The following is a 22449-nucleotide window of genomic DNA, read 5'->3' on the forward strand; positions in this document are numbered from 1 at the left end:
CTATGGAGACTGAGTTTTCTGTGATTCATTCTCTTTTAAGGCAACTCTGGATTTGCAGAAATATCCTATAGGGAGACTCTTTCTCCTTTGTCTACTTCAATTTTGAAGTTAAGAATTCTGAGGTCCTAGGGCTGGGCCCAGTGGTGTAGTTGTTAAGTTCGCACACTTCAGTGGCCCAGAGTTTGTGGGTTTGGATCCCAAGTGTGGAGCTACACACTGCTCATCAAGTGGTGGCGGCATCCCACATACAAGAAGAGAGAGGAGGGGCCGGCCCAGTGGTGCAGCAGTTAAGTGCGCACATTCTGCTTCAGCTGCCTGGAGTTCACTGGTTCGGATCCCGGGTGCGGACATGGCACTGCTTGGCACACCATGCTGTGGTAGGTGTCCCACATATAAAGCAGAGAAAGATGGGCATGGATGTTAGCTCAGGGCCAGTCTTGCTCAGCAGAAAGAGGGTTGTCAGCAGTTAGCTCAGAGCTAATCTTCCTCAAAAACAAAACCAAAAAAAGAGGAAGATTGGCATATATGTTAGCTCAGGGCCAATCTACTTCACCCCTTCCACCCCCACAGAAAGAATTCTGAAGTCCAGAGAGATTATAGGGTGCACACCTAGGGTATTAAGCAAGGATTTTACCACTGTATCACAATCCCAAATCCAGGTTTTTTTCCCCTAAAGTATGATTATGTAAGGAATTCTAAAACATGTTGACTAATGGTAAAGTATATGACATAACAGAAGCCAAAACTCAAAACTCTACCTTGAAAGTCAGAATAAAAGAAAATTCATCTTGAGTATAAGTAATTCAAGTGGGTATATAGTGTTTTGCTACTGTTTGAGGAATCTAATGTTTTATGCATTATGACAATCGATTGCAGGAGTGGTTACTAACCAATACTGTTTTCAAAACTACTCCAAAACTCATACTGATAAAGATCACTGAGAACTGCTTCCTTTGTGGAAGCTTCTTATATTCAAAACATACTTATAACATACTTTTAGCCATCAAACAAACTGTTTGGCATCAATGGGTAATACAGGGAAACTTTGACCCAAAGTATCCCCACATATTATTTGCATTAAGCATGTTATTTAGGAACTGAGAAGTGAGTTCAAGGATGTTACTGCTGTATCCCCAATTAAATTTTATTTCCTTGTGCTGAAGAGAACATACACAGATCATTTAAAAAAGTCATCATATTAGGCAAATTCAAAACTGCCAGCCTAGTTTTAGTCCAGAACCAAACCGGTGATAGATAAGGTCAGGAATAACACGGCCACCAGCTGAAATGATTTCCTTTTCTGATGGTTCTTTGTGGAACAGATGAGAGAAATAAAGTGTCAAAGTACCAGTGGAACATTTGGAGAAAATACCTAATTTTCTTCCTAACCCAAGTTAGCCAATGGATAGTCATCTTGTCCCAGCTGGCTCATCAGACTCCTGTGTGCTGCTGCTGCTGCTTTGAGAGAAAAAAACCTTACATCAGTCATTATTTCAGATGTAAGATGCCAGGTGAATATTCTCCCCAAACACCTTAAGCTTATCATTACTGAAAAAGAATTTTCCCCCCAAAACTTTTAGTAATGAATGAGTACACAAACAACATTTGGATATTAATCCCATGGTGTAAGGATTTCCTGCAAAGTACCTTTAATATGTTTGCATCAGCAGCAAGCATTAGGATGTGCTAATTTGGCACCATCAATTGTATGCGTAGCACTACACATTAGATACCAAGTCACCCCAGCCAATACTTATCCACATGAACAGAAAAACTGAACAAAACATAGTCTGATAAAGGCTACATTCATCAACCCAGTACAGTTTAATTTTTTCACAATCGAGGGCTGCCACTTAGGATTGTTTTGTTAATGATAAATAAAAACAGGCATTATTTAGAAGATAAAATACTTCACTGTTGTGTTATATATTAAGTGTCTTGCTATATAAAATATACCCTCCAGAAGTCAAAATATTTAAAATCAGTGTTTCAAATAAAAATCACAGCTATGTTACTGTTCAGCAACTCCATTCAAAGAAACATCGGTACTGCATTCTCAAAAAAAAAATTTGTAGCTGAGGCAAAAGCTTAGAAGTCTGCATTCTAGGCATATAAAAGAAACACCTCACTCTGCATACTGTAAGACTGCCACTCTGCTTCAGTAATTTGAATCTATCACATCTTACTTCAACAGGTAAAGCTCTCTGCTGAGAATATAAAAAGTTATAAAAAGGCAATCATAAAAGATTAAATCTTGGTAGGCATGTCAGCTTTAATAAAAACAAAAATAGTCATTGTCATCTAGTTAAATAAGTCTCTTGTTATAGAGTGTTCCAGTTATTGAAAAAGGGCCCTTAAAAAACCCAACTGCCTATATCTTAAAATCCTACCCCTCTTGCCCCATGATACACGTTTGAGGGAAGAGTTATTTAATGTGCAAACTGGCAAAACAAATGTGGAGGAGAGGGGGTTTCTTGAAATGGCGTGCCCAATCAAGTCTTGGTTTATTCTTTCACAATGTCAACTTCCAAAAAGTAAAATAACCAAAGTAATCCTAAAAGTACACAAAACAGAACTTCATCTTTGCATTCCTTTCCCAATAAACACAAAAAGTATGTACAGCATGTTTAATAATATGCAATATGCAAAAGCTTTGTGTTGCTGTTAGCAACATCTATGCCCACCCACCCTCCTTATTCACAAGTGTACCTCTAAGCTAAACACAATTACATCACTAAGCCTGGTAGTTTGAAAGGGTCTTAAATTTGTTAAAACTGGAAAATCTTTGTATAGGGGCTCCACTCATTTGACTCAGAGTTATAGACTTCCACTGTATTCAGAAATTCATTGCCGTCAAATCCTCCCACTGCGTAGATGGTCTTCCCCACAGTTGCGATCCCAGCATTGCTCCTTGGTGAAGTCATGTTTCCCATCATCTTCCATTCGTTTCTAGTGGGATCATACATCTCCACACAACTGATGGCATGAGAACCATCAAAGCCACCACCTACGAACAGTTTTCCTAAAAGAGAAATGAGACAAGGTAAGTCAAGAAAGGTAAGGCAAAAAACCCCTAAACCTGTCTTTTGCTAAACTCAGTGGTTCTTCGTAGAAATGCCTGTTCTTCTGACAAAAAGTATTTATTAAATGCCTGCTAATGTGGCAAGCACTCTCTAGAAGCTGTGTTACACATGGAACTGATAAAAAGTCATTTGTACATGGAACTCAGGCAATTTAAATGCGGGGGGCAGCATCTAACTAAAATGCAATTCTCACAACAATTCTATGTGGTAGCTGCTATTATTGTTGCTTCACAGATGAAGAAATAAGGCACAAAGATGTTGGAGAACTTGCCTAAAGACACAGCTGATAAGTGGCAAACCAAAATAGTTCTGTGTACTGGAAGTTCTGTATTAAAGAACTAAGAATCAAAAGAAGTTTTAGGAAAGCATATTTCAGTACAGAAATTTCTTCTTGGAAACAGACTAAAAGTTATGACTATTTTCAAATATACAGGCAGAGCACTTAGTAGTTAAATTATTTTCAAACAGATAAAATATTAGCGTTAAATACTCTGTTGCTTAGAAAAAATTTTAGTACGAATTCTCAAATTCATTCTTTTCTCATCTGATTGTCACTTAACCTACCTGTATCCACGTATTTATAAAAGAACTGACAAAGCTCACAGTAGGCTGAAGGCTGCAGGCCAGTGGGCTACTTGCTGGCGTGTGTACATATATGCTTTCACCAGCTGGGCCACAAGCTTACTAAGATTCTGCTTTTTATAATTCAACAGTATGTAAACCAATAAAATGTATGTGAAAAGAAAGCTGTGTCTAAATAAAACTAAGTTGAATGATTCGGAAAGACTTGTTAACAATAGTCTAAAAGTTCCGCTTCAGATTAGGCACGGAGTGCACAATTAAAAGACTAGATCTAGATGATCTCACTTTTGTTTTACAAATCAAATTCCTGCTCTAAAGAACCTCAGACTTCAAGATGCAACATTATGAATATGGTTTATGGAAGAAAATGACTTAGAACTTCATTCAGTGAATCCATCAAAAAATTGTGAATTAATATTATGTTATAGGGGCAGGCCCGGTGGCATAGTGGTTAAATTCACATGTTCCACTTTGGCAGCCTGGGGTTCGCAGGTTTGGATCCCAGGCACAGACCTACATACCGCTCATCAAGCCACACTGCCATGGCATCTCACATACAAAACAGGAAGACTGGCACAGATGTTAGCACAGGGACAATCTTCCTCAAGCAAAAAGAGCAAGATTGGCAATAGATGTTAGCTCAGGGCCAATCTTCCTCACCAAAAATAAATAAATAAATAGTTATATATCAAATACTGAGTCTCTGACTAGAAAAGACATTTCTAAAAGACAAACCACCAAGGCTTCAGAAAAGATGGCTGCTTCTGATTTCTTTTTTTTGCGTGTGAGGAAGATTTGCCCTGAGCTAACATCGTTGCCAATCTTCCTTTTTTTTTTCCCAGTAGAGCAGGATTTGCCTTGAGCCAATATCTGGGCCAGTCTTCCTCTACTATGTATGTGGGATGCCCCCACAGCATGGCTGACAAGTGGAGTAGGTCTGCACCCAAGACCCAAACCTGTGAACCAGGGCCACTGAAGCAGAGCCAGTGGAACTTGAACCATGTGGCCAACAGGGCTGGCCCTGCTTCTATTTCTTAATTATACCAGTATATAGTTATCACTGACATTCTCTTGGAATTTCAGAAGAAACTCCTCCCATTACCTACTCCTCACCTCTCTGAATCCCAACACTCACCGTCAAGAACAGCTACTCCAGCTCCTCGCCTAGCCACATTCATGGGCGCGATTAAAGTCCAGGTGTTATTTTCAGGATTGTAACGTTCTACTGTGTTCAGACAATTCCAAGACTCGGCACCTCCAATTATGTACAAATAACCACCAAGCTCACAGACCGCAGACTGGTGTCTACCTGTAAAATCAAGTCAAACCAAAATTATAACTGTATCTCCCAAAACTGTAAGTGTGTACTACACATACTGTTGATTCAGAGATCTTTAAAAAAAACCTTATAAAAAAATCAACTTACGAATGTTAAGAGGAGCACAGCTTGTCCACGACTTTGTTATGGGATCAAATACATCACAATTTTTCAGTCCTTTCTGACCATATGGATCAGAGCCCCCAATGATGTATAATTTCCCATTGAGAGCACATACTCCTATGTGAATATAAAATAAGGTTATATAATGATAACTTAATTATCATATTTAAATACTGATCGTCTCAGCGGGAAAGAAGTATCACCTGCATTACAACGGTTAGTTCTCAATTCTGGAACAGGAGTCCAGTCATCTATGTTCGGATCATACATCTCTCCACAGCTCAGGTCGTCTGAGTGGCCATTCGATCCTCCAACCACATACAGCTGGCCCTTTGCCAAAAGTGAGAGATTAGAACTTCCACCATCCTGGAGTTATGAGAAAAAGCATCGGGTTGCTGCTTCTTGCAACCCAACGCACTTACCATGAGTACAGCCATTTGAAATCGGGCTCTTGGTGTTCTCATGGGAGCCAGAAAGGACCAATGATCCGTATGTGGATCATAGCATTCAACCGTCCGAAGACATTCCTCTCTGTTATAGCCACCTAGTAAAAGAACCATAAAGTTTTATGTTTAAAATATTAAACTGGACCAGGGATTCTGGTCCAGAATGGTTTAAGTAATCTGCGCAATGAGAAAAAGAAATTTTTATCTACCAACTTAGTAAGGCCCTATTAGTTGATGGTTTAACTAAGTGCTTATAACAGCTAAATAACAATAGCATCAGTATGAGTAAATTGCTTAGTCTTGGCTTGAAAATTAGAACAATTTATCCACTTTACAGTTTTTAAGAATTAGAAAGAGACATTAACTTGAGATTGGCAATTAAATAGTATTTACTTGTTATTTCTCTGTCTCAGAACATGGTAAAGTGGAATGCCAAGGAAGAAGGCATATTAAACCCTCTCTTTCAAAGTGTGCATGTCACAAGCAAGCATAAACATCCATTTAGAGGCTTAGCCAGTTGAAGGTTTCTGGTAAGAAGTCACTCCTCCTCCTGTTCTTACCTGCAGCTATGAGTTTGCCATTCATCTCTGCTGTCCCCAGACCAGACCGGGAGTACTGCATAGGAGACATGGGCTTTTCTATTAGCTCATCTGGTTGCAGCTCAAAGCTTAAACTTTTAATTAGTTTTGGAGTACTTGTTGGTGAGCTCTGTGGGCTGTTTCGCCCATGAAGAAAAATTACACAGAATATGCCATCCAGCACAGCCAGGCACAAGTAAGTGTTATCTGTAAGCACAAGAGTTCTATGTTTAAGATGCAATTATTATTACTTTTGGTTGCTGTGTGATCCTGACTTGGACTCCAGATTCCAGCTGGAACAACCTGCTATTCTCTTCCAAATTTAATTGCTTCTGAGTCTCTTCCTCAAGTAGTCAACTTAAAAGTATTAAATTGTTCCAATCAACACTCCTCTTAAAAAGTAAATAAACTGAAGATAATCTGACAAGTGTAACAGACTTACTTGAAGTCTTTTCCGAAGCAATGATTTTCCACTCATGCTTAGGGCTTTGTACTGTAGCATTTGGAGAAGAGAGACATCCAGTGGAACTGCTACTTATCTGCTTATGGCCATTCTCACGTGGTGGCTTTTTCTGCAAAATCAAAAGGTAGCTACAGAAACCTAGCCAAAGACCACACCTGGTGTACCCTTGTTCCTGAGCTAGTCCACAACACTGAGAAAACACTTAGTATCCTTCACCAATGTGTGAAATTTAGAGCATGCCTAAATTTAACACAAACCAACACTTTCCAACTGACACAAATTACTGGCATACTTCCATCTCCACATAATACAACTACACCTACACAGATAGCCTGGTCAGAAAAGGTTTAAACAATTAAAAGAACATGTTGTGGATCAAGTATCAGATAGCTCAATGGTGGGGGGATGGGGGGAACCCCCTCCCCATAATCCACATAAACTCACGTATTCTTGATATTAAGTATAGAATCTTCCAAAAGATGTTATAAATTTAAAACACCATGAATTAACTGAGAGAATACATTTAGCCCGTCTCCATGAAACTGTCAAACCTAACTAAATCATATGTACTAGTATCCTTGATAACAATGCCAGCAATAAGTGAGCAGAGAGATATTCATCCAGTTTCTCTGAAAGCATTTTACAGGAAAAAGTTGCCAGTACAAGAAACACTTGAAAGTCTATTTCTTTTGGACTATCTCATAGGTATAGACCGGTTTTCTAGAAAAATAAAACTACATCCAAACACACACACACTAACCAAAATGTGACAATACTACTAAAACAACCAAACATTCACAAAAGTAGAATACACGGAACACTAAAAGAGGGAGAAATGGGTAAAAGCTGCAAATTTTCAAATGACTATAAGAGGTTACACTGTGTTCCCGTGCATGCGTTCCCTTTGATGGCTTCCTTCCAATTACTTTAGCCCTTGACACTTCCAAAGGATATGATCATATGGAATTGAAGAGTCAACTACCCAGAGAGGAACTGGCAAATGAACAGGTACCACCTTCAGAACCTGGCCACGTCTGCTCATCCACTTAGTTTGGTCCCCAGGGCCAGAGCCACATGGGTAGGTAAGGTATCTAATGGAAATTTGCTTCTAGTGCAACCAAAAGCCATGTAACAATAGAAAGAGATTTCAGTATCTACTTAAAGCTGTGAAAAAACTATCAAGTTTCATTTGGGGCATTCAGCAAGTGTGGTTACAGCATATGTAGGCTATTTTGATAAAAGGCAGAGTACCATGTTAATGGTTATCAGTAAGTTCCATTTAGACATTTACTAGGCACTTTATTATTATTAGGCACTTTTCCCATCATCTCCTTGAATCCAGAGAGGTCAATATTACCTATCCCTTTTACAGATAAAAATACTGAAACTCAGAAGATATGCATTGCCTAAGGTAACACAACTAAAATAAAGATTAGGAATTCTGACTATAAAGCCACTCTTTTTATACTGTGACAGACTGTATCCTCTGCTACTAGGAATTACAAGGTCCATAAAACCTCATCCCAATCTGTGGGAAGAAGGGACCTAAAGTACCACAAATTGACAATGCTTACATTAAGAGCTTTTATCGCAGTAAGAAAACTGTTCTAATATACAGACTGTAATAGAGAGAAAATCAATGTGAAAGAGAAAAGCATGATAACAATGAAGACTAGTGTCGTTATAGAACTAACAGGCCTTCTATAGAAATGCTGGTTAACTCCTTTATATTCCTTCTGGAATTTTAAACAGAATCCTTTCCTCTCCCTTATCTTCAAACTTTCCCATACCAGCTGCTCCCACCCAGCCCACCCACTGGCCCACACTCTTTGCCTCTGGCTCCCCAGGGAGCAGTCTTTGGTGGCTCTTTCTTTTTCAGCCACCATCACTTCTCAAGCTAAAGGTTTCTTAATCTTAATACTGTGGAAATTATATCCACTAAAGGTTACAACACAATTTCCTTCTAACTGTCCTCCTACCTTTCTAATGCTTCTTCTCAGCCTCTTTGCCTATTCCTGAAGCCTAACGTGTCCCCTCATCCTTTTTACTTCATCTCTATCCATGGCACTACCTCCTAATGAGTCACACACGTGAGAATCCTGCTCACTCTCAAATTCTTCCTTTTAATTTTCCTAATCTAAAGAATACTAAGGACTACAAACTCAACCTTTCTAACTACAAATGTCTAGAGTGCACCCTTTCTTTTTTTTCCTTCTTCTCCCCAAAGCCTCGTAGTACGTAGCTGTATATTTTAGTTGTAGATCCTTCCAGTTCTGCTATGTAGGACCCCACCCCAGCACGGCCCGATGAGCGGTGCTAGGTCCATGCCCAGGATCCGGACAAGTGAAACCCTGGGCCACTGAAGCTGAGTGCGTGAACCCAACCACTCGGCCACAGGGCTGGCCCTAGATTCTGCCCTTTCTTCTTCATGCCCTTACATCAAGTCCTTATCATTTTTCACCTAAGTACTGCTTGTAATATCTACAAACTAGTCTCACAAGCATTAATCTACCCTCTGTACCTGGTTATAAAAATAGAAGAGTTTAATGCCATCATTTTATGAAGCAAAAAAACACAAATCAACTGGAATTCCATGACCCAGAGGCTGCCATCTGATAGTTAAGTTTGTCTAAAATACGATTAGTAAATGCACACATCTTTGCTGTATGGAAATGCCATAATTTAACCAATCCCCCTATTGTTGGACTACTGCCAAGTTTCTCACTATTACTATAGTTGTGAAATACTATACCTGTTCATATCACTCTACTTCTTTGTCTAAAATTCTTCGAAAATTATCCACTTGTAGGATAAAGTATAAGCCCCAATCAGGTGGCATTTACCTCCTTTCCCAGTCTCATGATCTGTAATTCAAGAGTATCATCCTTGCACAGGTATTCTTAGCTAAGTGACACAGTTCCCTCTCTGCTATGCAAACTTCTAAATCGTCAGACTGCTCCAATGTTGGCTCCTCTGTGAAATTTCTCTAGTTTCTCTCCTTTCGGCTCCGCTCTGGGCCCCGCTTTCTGCCTTTTGCAGATAGCTCTTACAAGGCTGTGTTGTTTTACCTCCTCCTGTAAGCTCTGGCAAACACAAACTGTCGCTTACATATTTTGTGTCCCCACATCTAACACCATGGTCTGCCACTTATCAGGCACTCAAACTTTGCTTGTTGAAAGAGTGCTTTAAAAAAATGTTAAGAGGGAAAATATTCTAAATGTTCAAAATGCACAAACATGAACAAAATTCTCAACTAACTCAAACCCAGAAACTTTGTGAAAATAAAGATGTTCAGCCACTGTTGCCACAGAACACCTGATAACATCACCACACAGGTTATTTCTGAGTCTGTCATTTACCTTCTACTTATTCAAGGAAAATACCTCTTCAACTGGGTCAACTCAGCCTACTTTATAGTTTATCCCTCACAAACATAATATTGAGCTAAAGGACAAACAGGAAGAATACACACTGTATGACCATTTAAATAAATTTCAAACAGGCAAACGAATCCATTGTTTCAGAAGCTGGGTTAACGGCTCCCTGTGAGGTAGTGCAGGGCAGTGACTGGGTAGGGGCAAGAGGAAGGCTTCCATGATGCCAGAAATCTTCTTCTTGACCCGGCTAGTGTTTAAACTAGTGGTTTCACTATGTCACACTTATGATTTGTGCATTTTTCTCTATGTTACTTGTCCATAAACCTAAAAAGTTTATACCTGAGATCTAAAAAAATTGGGTCTAACAGTTTTTCCTGTTGCAAGCAACCATTTTTTGTAATCTAACCAAAATAACAATTTCCACATTACTTCATCTTATTGGCTTTTTTTCTTACTACTTGTAAATTCCATTTTATTGAGAAAAAAATCTAAATGGGTTTCCTAATTTGTTGATTTTTATGTGGCAAAAATGGTAGTAACTCTAAGAAACATTTGCTCGTTTTCTCCCGAAAATGTTTCTATCCAGTTACCAAAGAAAGTCTTCCACTTTCCTTTATTAAAGGAAAATTTCAGTCCACTATATAAAATGCTCTAATCAAATTTTAACCTGAGGTTACCTCAGATGTGCATTGTGTACCTGCACAAACTGAATGTGGTCATCATCACTGCCAAACACCTCAGCCTGTCCATCTAGTAGGTTCCCATCAAGCAGCTTGTGATCAGCTGAGTAGTACAAGGTTTGAACCTGCAAAACAGCAACAGAACACCCATGTGGCTACCGTCTCCATGGCTACTCCACTAGAATGCAGATCACACAAACGCCTCAAGGTAACCTCCAGTGTGCTTCTTGAGCTTCTTGACATCTTACTCTGGCAGGATCCCGAAGTAAAGGAAATACATGTCATGGTTGTAAAAATTTTAAAAACAAAAATACAATACAAAATCTTCTAACACTGGCTGAAGAGTCCTTGGCTTGACTGGCTTGAAAGAAATCTTCATTTTTTCATAGCTTCTATTATAAAGCATTAAGAAAAAAAGGCACTGGTACAATATATAGGCTCTTAAAGAATATACATATTTACACTAAAATACTGAATGTGGTTTACACCTTTGAAGAAAAGTGGTCTGATTTGCATAAACATATTTCTGTCCTGTGGGTCATGTCAAGAAATACACAAAAACAAATGCAAAAATTCAAACAAGCTATAGAGATACCTCCCTTAAGAGATGCAAATACATGGCTAATGCATCTGACTTTCAAGTGGGAAACCATACAGAACTGAAAGATCACCTGTTAGCCTCCTTAGAACATAATGATAACAGTATTGTTCAAGGGCTAACAGATTTCATAAACTTTTAGTGAATCCGAAAGGCTTTAGTGGAGTGATAACTCAAGGTCACTGCACTGCTCCGTCTGCATCTGTTTAACTCCCACCATTTCTCCATCAATTTTTTTCTTGTGTATTTTTTAAAAGTAGCCCAAACTAAGTGAGTGACTACATGTATGAACAACACCATTGAAAAACACAAAGCTTTAAAGATAGGAATCCTGTAAAGGAGTAAACACCATTAAATCATCATCGTTCTCTGCCCACAGCGGATTTTTCTTAGGAGAACTGGGGCAGGACTGCTGCTTCTTTACGTGTCAATACACTTGAGGTTTCTTCTTGTTTCTTCAGTCTTGGGTATCCTAGTTTTGTTAATAAACCTATGGGGAGATAAATCAATGGGGAGGAACAACCATTAGAAGCTTTTACCTACTTGTCAAATTTAAAGCAAAAACCTGTGAAGAAAAATTAAGAATCTAAGAAAATTTCAGTACCACCTCCCATTTCTAAAGCAAATTACATGCTACTTTAAAGAAAGTTAACAGCACATAATAAGCAAAGAAATAAAAAAAGAAAAGCAGAAGACCAAACTGAACAGTTCATTCAGCTCACCTGGACACCCCCCCTGTTTCTCAGCTTAGGGGTACCTATAGCAAAATTTAAATTCTTTAGGGTCATGGTTATAAAATAAAAGTGAAAGGGAATCCTTCAGGTCATAGCAAAATAACTTTTAAGAACTGGTGAATCCCATTTACTTTAAAACTAACCTCTTCCATCAGCTCTTCCAGTCTGTCTCCATTCTCCCAGATGCTACGCTGCACCCAGTTGATTACCTTTGTATACAATTTGCCATTGCTGGGCAAGCAAACATTATCTTCAAGCATTACCTCCAACTAGAGTGGGGAAAAAACAATGACACACGAATCAGTGTTGAGCCTCTAATTCTCAGCTTAATTCTCTATGTCATAACAAAGCTGTCATAGATACCCAACTGCAGTCCATACATTTACTCTAATTTGTAAGGAAATCACGAGCCAAAAACAAAGAAAATAAATGAACTGGTAGCCAAGAAACCATTACACTGCTAAAAATAACAATTTCATCCAAATTATTGTCTCTTGCATAACCATTACTCACTTGCTTGAAACGTGGACAAACATTCTGTGCCTGGAACTAAGGAGTACGTGTCTTTAGAGATTTTACTCCTTACCTTTAGTCGTGGAAGTTTAAGAAACTCTTCCTCTTCTGAAATTTGTAACAAATGCTCCTGAATATAAGCATCAACCTTATTCAACAAACGGGAGTCTCCCATACAACTTGCAAAATTTCGGTAAGAGATGCAGCTGGTCACATCCATTCTAGATAGTAAATAATCACCACAAACCTTGGGAAAGAAATATACGAGTGCCAACACTTACATATATTTTATTTAACAAATATTTAATATTCAATGTATAAGCACTGTGTGAAGACAAAGATGAATCAAAAATCACTGCTTTAACACAGTGGGAAGAACACGTATATACACACAATAAATATCAACAACTGTCATACAAATGTGTAAGCTGTTTATGATGCCACAAACTGAAATACTATGATAATACCTAGGAAATGTTCAGACAGTATTTCCAACTAGATAATTAGATAAGGCTTCATAAAGGCAGTATACGAACTGGGCTTTACAGGAGACGTGATGATGTTGAATGGAAGTAGGGAAGATGTTGTAAATAATTTAGTTTGGCTGGAGGAAAAAATAAGACAATTAGGAAATAATTTTGGAAAAATACAACTACATTAGGGAGAACCTGGAATGCTAACCTGAGAGATGTGTGCTATAAACCTTAGAAGGATTATTACACAGGAAGGATGTTAGAAGACGGCCAGGAAACTTTTTCTTAAAGAGCCAGATCGTAAGTGTTTTAGGTTTGTGAGCCATACTGCCTCTGTCACAACTACAGTCATGCGCCACAGAATGACGTTTCAGTCAGTGACAGACTACATATATGATGGTGGTCCCCTAAGATTTGTACCAATAACCTAGGTGTGTAGCAGGCTATGCCATCTAGGTTTGTGCAAGTACCGTAGGGGAGGAAGAAATTTTCCTCTATCCTCCTAGTCCTTCTGGCTGGCCTAAGAATTAACTTGACATGAGACAGAATAACAGGAGAAAAACAAAAGTTTAATAACATGTATATATGGGAGAAACCCAGGAAAACTGATTAACTCCCCAAAATGGCTGAAGCCCCTCCCTAAAATACTATCCTTGGCTAAAGACAAAAGATGTCGAGGGTAGAGAGTCAGGGACGTCAAAGGAAGGAAGGCAGTTCAAAGGCAGGTGAGAAGGGGTGAACACTTGGAAAACAAGTATTTGGCCACAGAGAAACAGAAGAACACAGAGGGGAGCCCAAAAGACAGGCTTTTCTAGGCTCCTCCCTGTCTACCACCCAGTTCACATTGTGCTACTTGCTTCCTGATAGATTTTTCCATCTGAATTCGTTTAGGCAGTTAAGGGGGGGGTAACAAAAACTTTGAGACTGTTTCTTATGGTCACACAACAAAACTGCATAATGATGCATGCATTTCTTGCAACACATCCCCATCATTAAGCAACGCATGACGGTACTCAACTGTCACTGTAGGTGGAAAGCAGCCATAGACCATATGTAAATGAAAACTGTATTCCAATAAAACTTCATAAAAACAGGCAGCTGGCATGAGGCTTCCAATTAACGGACCCCCAAGCATTAGAGGATTAAATGCTTTTTTCCCTATGAATTATTAAGCACTTCTCAATGGCATTAAATTCTAGAAGGAACACTTTTAAAGAGGAACCAGAAGTTTAGAAGAACAGAGAATTGAGGATATGTTACATGAACTGTTGAGGAAAACAGGAATATTTTAATTCATGCTCTCAGAGACTGACACAGCCACTCTGCCACAGGAGACTATTGAAAGAGCAAGATTTTAGCCCAAATTATCTGGAAGGAAGTGTGACCTTGCCACATTACTATAGCTAAACAGTTAAAATACATAACGTCGTCAGTTCTCTAGTGGAAAAAGGAACATTTCCAAGTTTTTGAGACTAACAAACGTCTTATGACAAATTAGGCATTCTAATCATATAAAATAAGACTTGCTAGTAATAGTGCTCCTTGTATATTACTTCTGGTACTCTACCTGCTTTACTCGGTCCATTTTCAGCTTTTTTGCTGCAGAATAAACATCTTTTACTAATTCCTTATCGGCTTTCAACCTATTAAGAAAAAAGTTCTTTATCATTTATGATACCAAGGCCTCAAAACACAGATACTTAATTTAAATAAATTTAGGAAGACTTGGAATTTCCTGATGACATTCCCTAATTATATGATTTACTTCAAAGTACTTACTGAGCAGTGTAGGCATAATTCAACAAGACTTCAACAGCTTCCGGATTGAGATCATCAAATTTAACGTGAGAAACTCCATGAGGATCACTATCACTATTAAAGATTTCAAATAAATAGGGACTACAGCAAGCCAGGACTGCTCTGTGTGCCAGCATCTCGTGGCCACAGACCTGAAATTATGAGGAATTAAAATTAGAAGTATTGTGGACTATTTCTCTAGCTAATTACTACATCAGATCCTTTATCTTACATTACTAGGTAAATCATTCTTTCTGAAAGTCATTTCATTAAATGCTCCCCATGAAAAAGAAAATAAGCAAATCCAAGCACTATGACTTTTAGTAATAAAAGATCAATTCTGTAAGTTTCCAATTAAGTTTTAAATACCTGAAGTCGAACATCACAGAACTGGCCACTTTTCCTCAGGGCATTTAATTTGGCAACAGAAGACTCAATGAAATTTTCATCTTCAAACATTAAATATCCGTTGGGAATCATTTTTCCTTAGAAATTTGGCTGAAGGGCAGAAAGAAACCCAAGTTATTTTACTTGTGAACAGTGAGTTTTATAATTATATTTTAAAGAGATATACGATACTTTCATTTTTAAATTCCAGCCTATCAACAGCACACAAAAATTTTATCTCACAAAAACAATGCTGAAGCAACACTGGGACTGAATGTCTTTGTCCCCCTGTCCTTCAGTTATGAGTCTTTTGACTCATACAGCACTGGGTATCTCAACACTTTCGGCCAGGTTTCCACGCCTATTAGCACAGTCACTGTGAAGGCAAAGAAATGTAAACCCAGCCCTGCCCAAACGCACACAATGAGCAACCAAAAAGCCTGGAAGGATGTGCAGTGGTCACCATGTATAGGTTTCCTTGGATGTGGGCTGCTGTCATTCTTTACTCACAAACAAGACTGACAGATAGGATGAACTTAAACTCTGTTCCCTTTGCAAGTTTCATATATTTTAAATCACTTATCTTCTAAGAATACATGATAGAAATTTATGTTCTTTTAAAAGATTTTCCGTTTCATCTTTACTTATGAACAACTGAGTAACGGCTACACAACATACATCATTAAAAAGCAGTAGTGAGATTTCAGTTTCAAGTAACTAATTTATTTAAATTCAAAATAGTTTACAGAAAAGAAAAAATAGGAAAATGTTTTTTCTGCAAATGATTACTGACTTCTCTGCCTTTTAAAAAAAGGCTGTTAGTGTACTCAGCACACTCTTCAGAAAAACAATGTGTCTCAATGCTGCACTGGGCACTGAGTATTCACTTACCTGTTATACTGGTGAGAAATGTATTTCAGGGATGTCTTAAATAATCCAAGGAAAAAGGAGTGTTAAAACTCAGCACTTCGTTGCGGTATGAAGACTGGTGGTTGAGGTGAAGGCAGAGGTGTCTTCAGCTTTAACGGTGATCCCAAAACTATCAGGCTTGAAAATGATGTAATCAAGTCCTTAAAAGCTATAGACACGAACTTCTTCTGTGATAATCATGCATCATAATCTGTAACATCGACAAAGTTTAGATATTCAGAATGATCAAAGACTGTCATTGATCTAGGTAGATCAGATCATGCAAAGTAAGTCCTTGAAGAGATTTTGAGTTTACCTCAAAATGCATTTATACATAAAAATTTTTCATTTAACCTGCAACTACTCAGGTGATCAAAAAAAAAAATCCTTCCCCAGAAGGCAGGCGCTAATAACGTTTATCATTCAAGTGAGATACACAAGAACAAGATTAGAGAACAAATATAAACACTGGTTAACTCTAATATTCTTTACTATTAGATTGCAACTAATATACAAACATGTGATCTGTTTCACCAGCCAGCAAGCAACTTTTGGGCATTATTCCCAGACACGTATACAATGTTACAATCAAACCAGATACACTGTTCCCCAAAATGTGGTGTTCTCTTGTCTTGGAACACTCTTAGTCCAACCTCTGCCAGATGAAATTTGACCTCCACAGAGCCCCTGCCAAAAGCTGCCCGCCACCCCCCATGAGAAGCAGTTTCTCTCCGTCCTCTACATACTGAACCCTCTCTGAAAGTATGTAATATTCCAGCTGGTGTGTTCTGGGTTGTTTCTGTAGACCTGCTTTATCTTTATCTTCCTTGCTTCAAGGTCCCTGAAGGCAGAGCCTCTGTCTCGTGCATCTATGTATCCATCCCATTTCCCCCCTAGCAAAACAACTGGCCTAGAAACTTGAATATAAAAATGAGTAATTTGTTAAAATGAACTAAACAAACAAACGGGAAAATACTGATGCCTGTGCTTTGCATGATCATTTTCCTCATAAACAGTAATAAACTACCAATGGAACAATTCTGGTTCAAACCAAGTCTTCAAGGTAAGCATATTGAGTCCTCTTACCTATTCTTTCCCATGCCATCAACTACAAGTGTCAAATTCAGGTGGTAGGTATTTTTTTTAATCACCTGAACTGCTATCACACCACTGCCAAATTCAGGAAATCAGTACTAAATAAATTATTTGAAAGATGAGCATACTTTTTAAAATGGACATCTTAAAATTACAAAGATTTTCCTGATATACATCAATCAAACCCACAAATCTAAATCTAATGATTATGTTAAGGTGAACAACCACTGAAGGCTGGTCCAGTTCTACTGCAACAAACAACAGTTAAGTTCAACACGTGCACAATCTGAAAGAGAACTGGGTCCCATATGCCCTAACTGGTTTCTCCATGACTTAGGTTTTATTTCAAGGAAACCTGAGTATTCTGACTCAGGTTGTCAGTACTTACCACTGCAGTGAAACAATATCATACCACTATGTAATATTAATTTCCTCTGCTCTCCACTTGCATCTAGATTAGATAATTCAGCTTTTCTTAAGAAACTAGTTCTAACAAAACAAACATTTTCCAGGTAACACACAATTCTGCGTACACAGAGAGAACACACTATCCTAAAGAAACCTTCATACATTTTCAACCAAGACCCAGTTCAAATTGAGAAAAACTTTGCATATATGGTATATGCTGGGGTGGCCAATCCACAGGCACAGTTGATAACGCTTTACTTCAGTCTCATTAGCTGCGCATAAAACAAGGATGAAAGGAGGGGAACCCACCATGCAAATTACATTGTTATGATTAAAAAGTATCCTTTGAAAAACCAAAAACATTATCATATGGAGATTTATAAATGTTTTAAACTTTGACTCGTTTTATTCAGTATTTATTTGTAAACTAGCCTTGAGCTAATCAAGAATAAAAATGGCATCTATTCATATTTGATAAATTCGAAGTTCTACCTTATATTTATCTTGGGGAAAACAACAGCAGCAGCTGATTAAAATCACTGCAGTTCTTTGGGAGAAAACACTGGAGAATTTTTGGAGCAACTCATGGCACACAAATTTGTACAATATTATTAGTTTTGCCATAGACTGAGTTCTACTAAATTTAGTACTTGCTGATTTTCAGTACACGAAGGTCTTAATATGAACCTCATCTCTTTCCTGTCTACTGATTAGTACAACTCTACTTGATTTTAAAAGCTAGTCCAAGTCCACTGACATTTAAGTTAATGCAGCAAACTTACTTTATTCAATTACTGTCCTCATATACAGTATGTCCCTACTCTCACCCACCCCTCAAGTTGGAGGAGGTCGTATCAACTTCTGTCAGCAAAATTATGTCTTTGGAAGTTCACATTCACTTTCACTAAAGTAAGCTTGGGCAAACTGAGTGTTTTAAACTACTCCAAAAATTCACAGAAGATCTTAGTTTGGTCTACGAAACTCAAGCTCAATAACTGGTAGAATAAAAATGCAAGGAGAATTTTTTTTCTTTGAAAAGCCAAACCAAACGCTCCGACATCTGAGAGTTATATGAGTCTAAAACTTAGAATTTTGTTTAACATTTAAAATATACATTCCACTAGTCCACTAAAACTAAAACAAATCAAATACAATACATCCCGGTAAATATACTTCAGTGTTTAATATGGCCAGTGAAAGGAAAGAGAGACAGAAGACTCATAAATGAGTAATAACACTACTTTAGGAACATCCAGAAGTTCACAGATTACCACAACCCCCAAAAAGATGATTTTAAGGGAAACAGAATTCAACAGGTCTTATCAAAGAGTTGTAAAAAAGGTAGGCACAATATGGCCTCCTCCAAAATTCTTCTCAGGCCTTCAGTAAGAGCAAGATAAAACGTTATCATCAAACTTTCAAGGCATCCTTAAAACCTCAAGGCAAATTACAAGTATTATTTAGGCTTCAAGACAATCTTTTGAGGGCAGCTGACTCATACAAAATAGCAGTCAACTCCATTCTTAAAGGACAGACTTCATAAGAATACAAAGTAAATCAATGAATCTTTTTAAAACTAGAAGTTACAGATTCCCAATGTCACCTCTGAAACGACTATCACCATTCATCTCTCTCACTTGCTCCACACTTTTAACCTCATTGTGCTGTAGTTCTTTCATCCCACAAGCATTTGCGGCACCAAACATATGGCAGGCACAATTTGGAATGAAATGCTCATAACACAATGGAGTTGACTCCATTCCCCAGCCTTGAATGCAGATGAATGAGAACGATGGATAACCCAAGCAGTGAAAATAGCCCAAACAAAAGGGGAAAAAGGTATGACAGCACACATATTCCAGAAACGGCAGCTATTTCTGTTTCAATAGGTTGTAGTTTGCAGGATGCATATGGTAAATAGTGGAAGAGGAAGTAAGAGACATCAATGCTAAGGTTTAAACAATGCTGGAGAGCAAAAAAGGATTTTAGCAAGGAGGTGCATAGGAGACTAGCAGAAATGTGAGGGATGGTCTGGAGGAACAGGTAAAACATGGAGGCAGGGAAATGAAGTAAAGATATTACATATGTTTACTTATCCTAACTAAGGCAGTAAGGATATTTTAGCTTGAATATGTGGCATCATTATCAAAATTAGAATTCCGAAACACCTAAGAGAGCCACTTTTAGTTTGCTACATGCTAAAAGTTAGGAATGAAGGAAAAAGAGGAATTTGCTTTGGGATATTGTAATGCTGAGGTACCTACTGGGCAAAAGTATAAGAATACTGATCCAGGTATAAGTTTAGAAATCATTTACAAGGTGGTAATTAAAGTTTACGAGTGAAGATAAGCATGTATTTTCTGTGGTTCTAAGAAAAACCCAGAAATCACTCCCTTATTCATAATTACTCCATTTACATTCTCCATAGAGCACAAGGTGGGAGGATCCCCAAACTTTAAGAATCCTTTATGTAGATTTGACAGTATGATCGTACTGTCGAAAAGTCAATGAAATGAGTTTTCGGGGTACTTCATCTCAGAGTCAATGATTAAGACATTTCTCTAACAGGAAAACATTTTACATTAAAAAAACACTTTTTTGCTAAACTGAATTCAACTGCCACCTAAAATATCCTTCAAGCAAGAAAAACAAAACCCTACACCAAAGTAAGTAGCCAAAAAGACACTAATTTACAACAAAACCCAAAACTTGAAATTCTTTGATTTGGGGGAAAAGTTAGAAAAGCAGAACTACAAATTAAGATAAATTAAGAAAATAATATCCATTAGTTAACTATAGAGGTTTCATCTATTAGGAAAATACAGAGGAAAACCATTCTGGGTCTCTTTTCGGTCAGTGGATCTACTCTGGTTTTACCTCCAGCTACCAAATTACCAAATTACATTTGATAGGTAGCATACTCAATCCAATTTTAAATAGCCAGTGTTTGCCTCACCTCCAGATATACAAATACAACTGCTCCTTCAGCATCTTTAAGACAGAACTTTCAGCAGGATTATGCTTAAAGCTATTCATTAGTATTTTGTTATCCTTAAATCAACCGCCGGTGCTACAATTACTAAAAGAAAATATGGCTTCTGGTAGTCTAGTCCGTGCTGTAGTTGTTCATCTGTTACGAGTAGTACTAGGCTTTCAGAGCTGTTATTTACTACTAGACAGAAGATCACCACACACAAGTCCTCAAACAACAGCTTGATGCCAGGGTATTCTAATCTTCCATCACTGACAACAGACATTAGGAAACAAAAATGCGCCCTTTAGGCAGCTGACTTCTACTTGCTATAGTGTTTGAAACGTCAGCTGTCTCGGACAAAAGATCTGTCTACTACGTATCGAGAAAAAGTAGATCTATTGCTAAAATATTTGTGGTTCAAGTTTCCCTACGTTCAACACTCCATCAGATACCGCCTGATCTCTTCCTACCTTCAGGAGTTTCTACCCAGAGACCCTTTGCAAGATACGAAGGACAGAAAAAGAGCAAACCTCTCCGCTGATTTCTTTTGTATTAATAATAAAAAAAAAAAAAAAAGCGGCGAGCGCCGCAGAGTGACCGTCTGGAGAGCCGCGCAGCCCCAGCCTCCCTCCCCGCGCGGCGGGTCGGCGCGCGCTCCGAGGGCCGGGAGTCGAGGAGCCCAGCGCCCGCACACCCCCGCCCGGGATTGGCCCGCCCCGCAGTCATTCAGCGCCGACACGTCAGGACAGCCGCTCCCTCCCTCCTCCCGCCCCCTTCTCCCCGCGCTTGGCAAGAAAAGCGGGCAACGTGGAGCGGGAACAAAGGACCCCGCGGCCCCCGGCTATCGGGGACGCGGTGCTGCCCCCCTCCAAGCGGGAGCCCCGATGCAGCCCGGGGCCGGCTCCCCGCCCACACGCGCCGGGGCCCGGGAGGTCTCACGGAGTGGAGTCCAGAGCCCGGGCGGACCCACACACGAGGCGTCGGTCCCTGACAGCGGGAACCGAGATTCCCGCGCCCTCCTTCCTGCAGGTCGTCCCAGCCCCGCGGCGCCCGGTCCCCGGCCCCCGAGGACCCCTCAAGCAAAAACTTCCCGTTCTTCCCGCCTGGCTTCCCCTGCCCCAGCGGAGAGAGGGGACGCGAGCCCCAGCGCTCTCCGAGGCGACCGGCACCCGCCCTCGGCCGCCAACGCGACCCGGCAACCATGGCAGCGCCGGGAGCGCGGGGCCCGCGCGGCGCCGGCTCCTCGTCCCCAGAGAGCGGCGGCGGCGGCGGCTTGGGGCGTCCTCCCCCCAGCGCCAGGACAGCGCTCCGCGCCTCCCACCCTGTCCCCGACCCCCGCTCGCCATTCCTCAGCTCGAACCAGCGCGTAATACCTGGTTCATCTCTAAAGAGATGGAAAAACTCATCTCTGGAGCTTCGACGGGGAGAAGGAAGCGGGCGGGAATCGGCCCAACGAAAAGCGCCTCGAGGCGGCGGAGTGCGGGAGTGACCGAGCGGCAGGGCGAGCGGTCAGCCCGCAGAGGCTGCGAGGAGGCGGGAGCGCCAACGAGGGTTCGCGGGGACTCGCTCGCTCGCTGGCACAGCCGCGCCAAAGCAGCAGGCGGAGAAACTGCCCAGCAGCTGGCAGCGACCGACCTCCACGCGCGTCCCGGAGACACTGCCGCTGCCGCCGCCCGCTCGCGCCGCACCCCCTCGCACGTCACCACGTGCGCCGCCGCCGCCGCCGCCGCCGTCGCCGCCGCCGCCAACGCCTCCCAGACGCTTCCGGCTCCAGTCCGTCCGCGAATCACAGGCGAGGACCAGAAAGATATCGCGCGCGGCCCCGCCCCCGCGCGCGACCCCTCCCCTTCTCGCCCCGCCCTGCCCCGCCCTTCTTCTTCTTCTCTGATTCCTTACTGCACCGCTCAACTA

General features: G+C 40.1%; 1 protein-coding gene across 5 annotated transcripts; it reads right to left on the reverse strand.

The window, feature by feature from the left end:
• Nucleotides 1–1119: 1119 nt before the first annotated feature.
• On the reverse strand, nt 1120–22234 carry IVNS1ABP (influenza virus NS1A binding protein). Of its 5 annotated transcripts, none has more exons than XM_070591022.1 (15): nt 21912–22234; nt 16044–16272; nt 15135–15263; nt 14748–14917; nt 14536–14611; nt 12569–12742; nt 12126–12251; nt 10668–10775; nt 6573–6702; nt 6113–6337; nt 5529–5650; nt 5310–5436; nt 5092–5223; nt 4801–4974; nt 1120–3022 (listed from the first exon to the last, which is right to left on the reverse strand). In XM_070591022.1, exons 3-15 carry the CDS (start codon nt 15243–15245, stop codon nt 2769–2771), a joined length of 1929 nt encoding a protein of 642 aa, XP_070447123.1. In that variant the 5' UTR covers nt 15246–15263; nt 16044–16272; nt 21912–22234; the 3' UTR covers nt 1120–2768. The 5 variants fall into 5 exon arrangements, with proteins under 5 accessions (XP_070447123.1, XP_070447124.1, XP_070447125.1 ...); XM_070591023.1 differs by lacking the exon at nt 21912–22234 and adding an exon at nt 21069–21219; XM_070591024.1 differs by lacking the exon at nt 21912–22234 and adding an exon at nt 21009–21196.
• Between the last annotated feature and the right edge of the window lie 215 nt (nt 22235–22449).

The sequence above is a fragment of the Equus przewalskii genome, chromosome 23 (assembly GCF_037783145.1).
Source record: "Equus przewalskii isolate Varuska chromosome 23, EquPr2, whole genome shotgun sequence".
Taxonomy (NCBI): domain Eukaryota; kingdom Metazoa; phylum Chordata; class Mammalia; order Perissodactyla; family Equidae; genus Equus; species Equus przewalskii.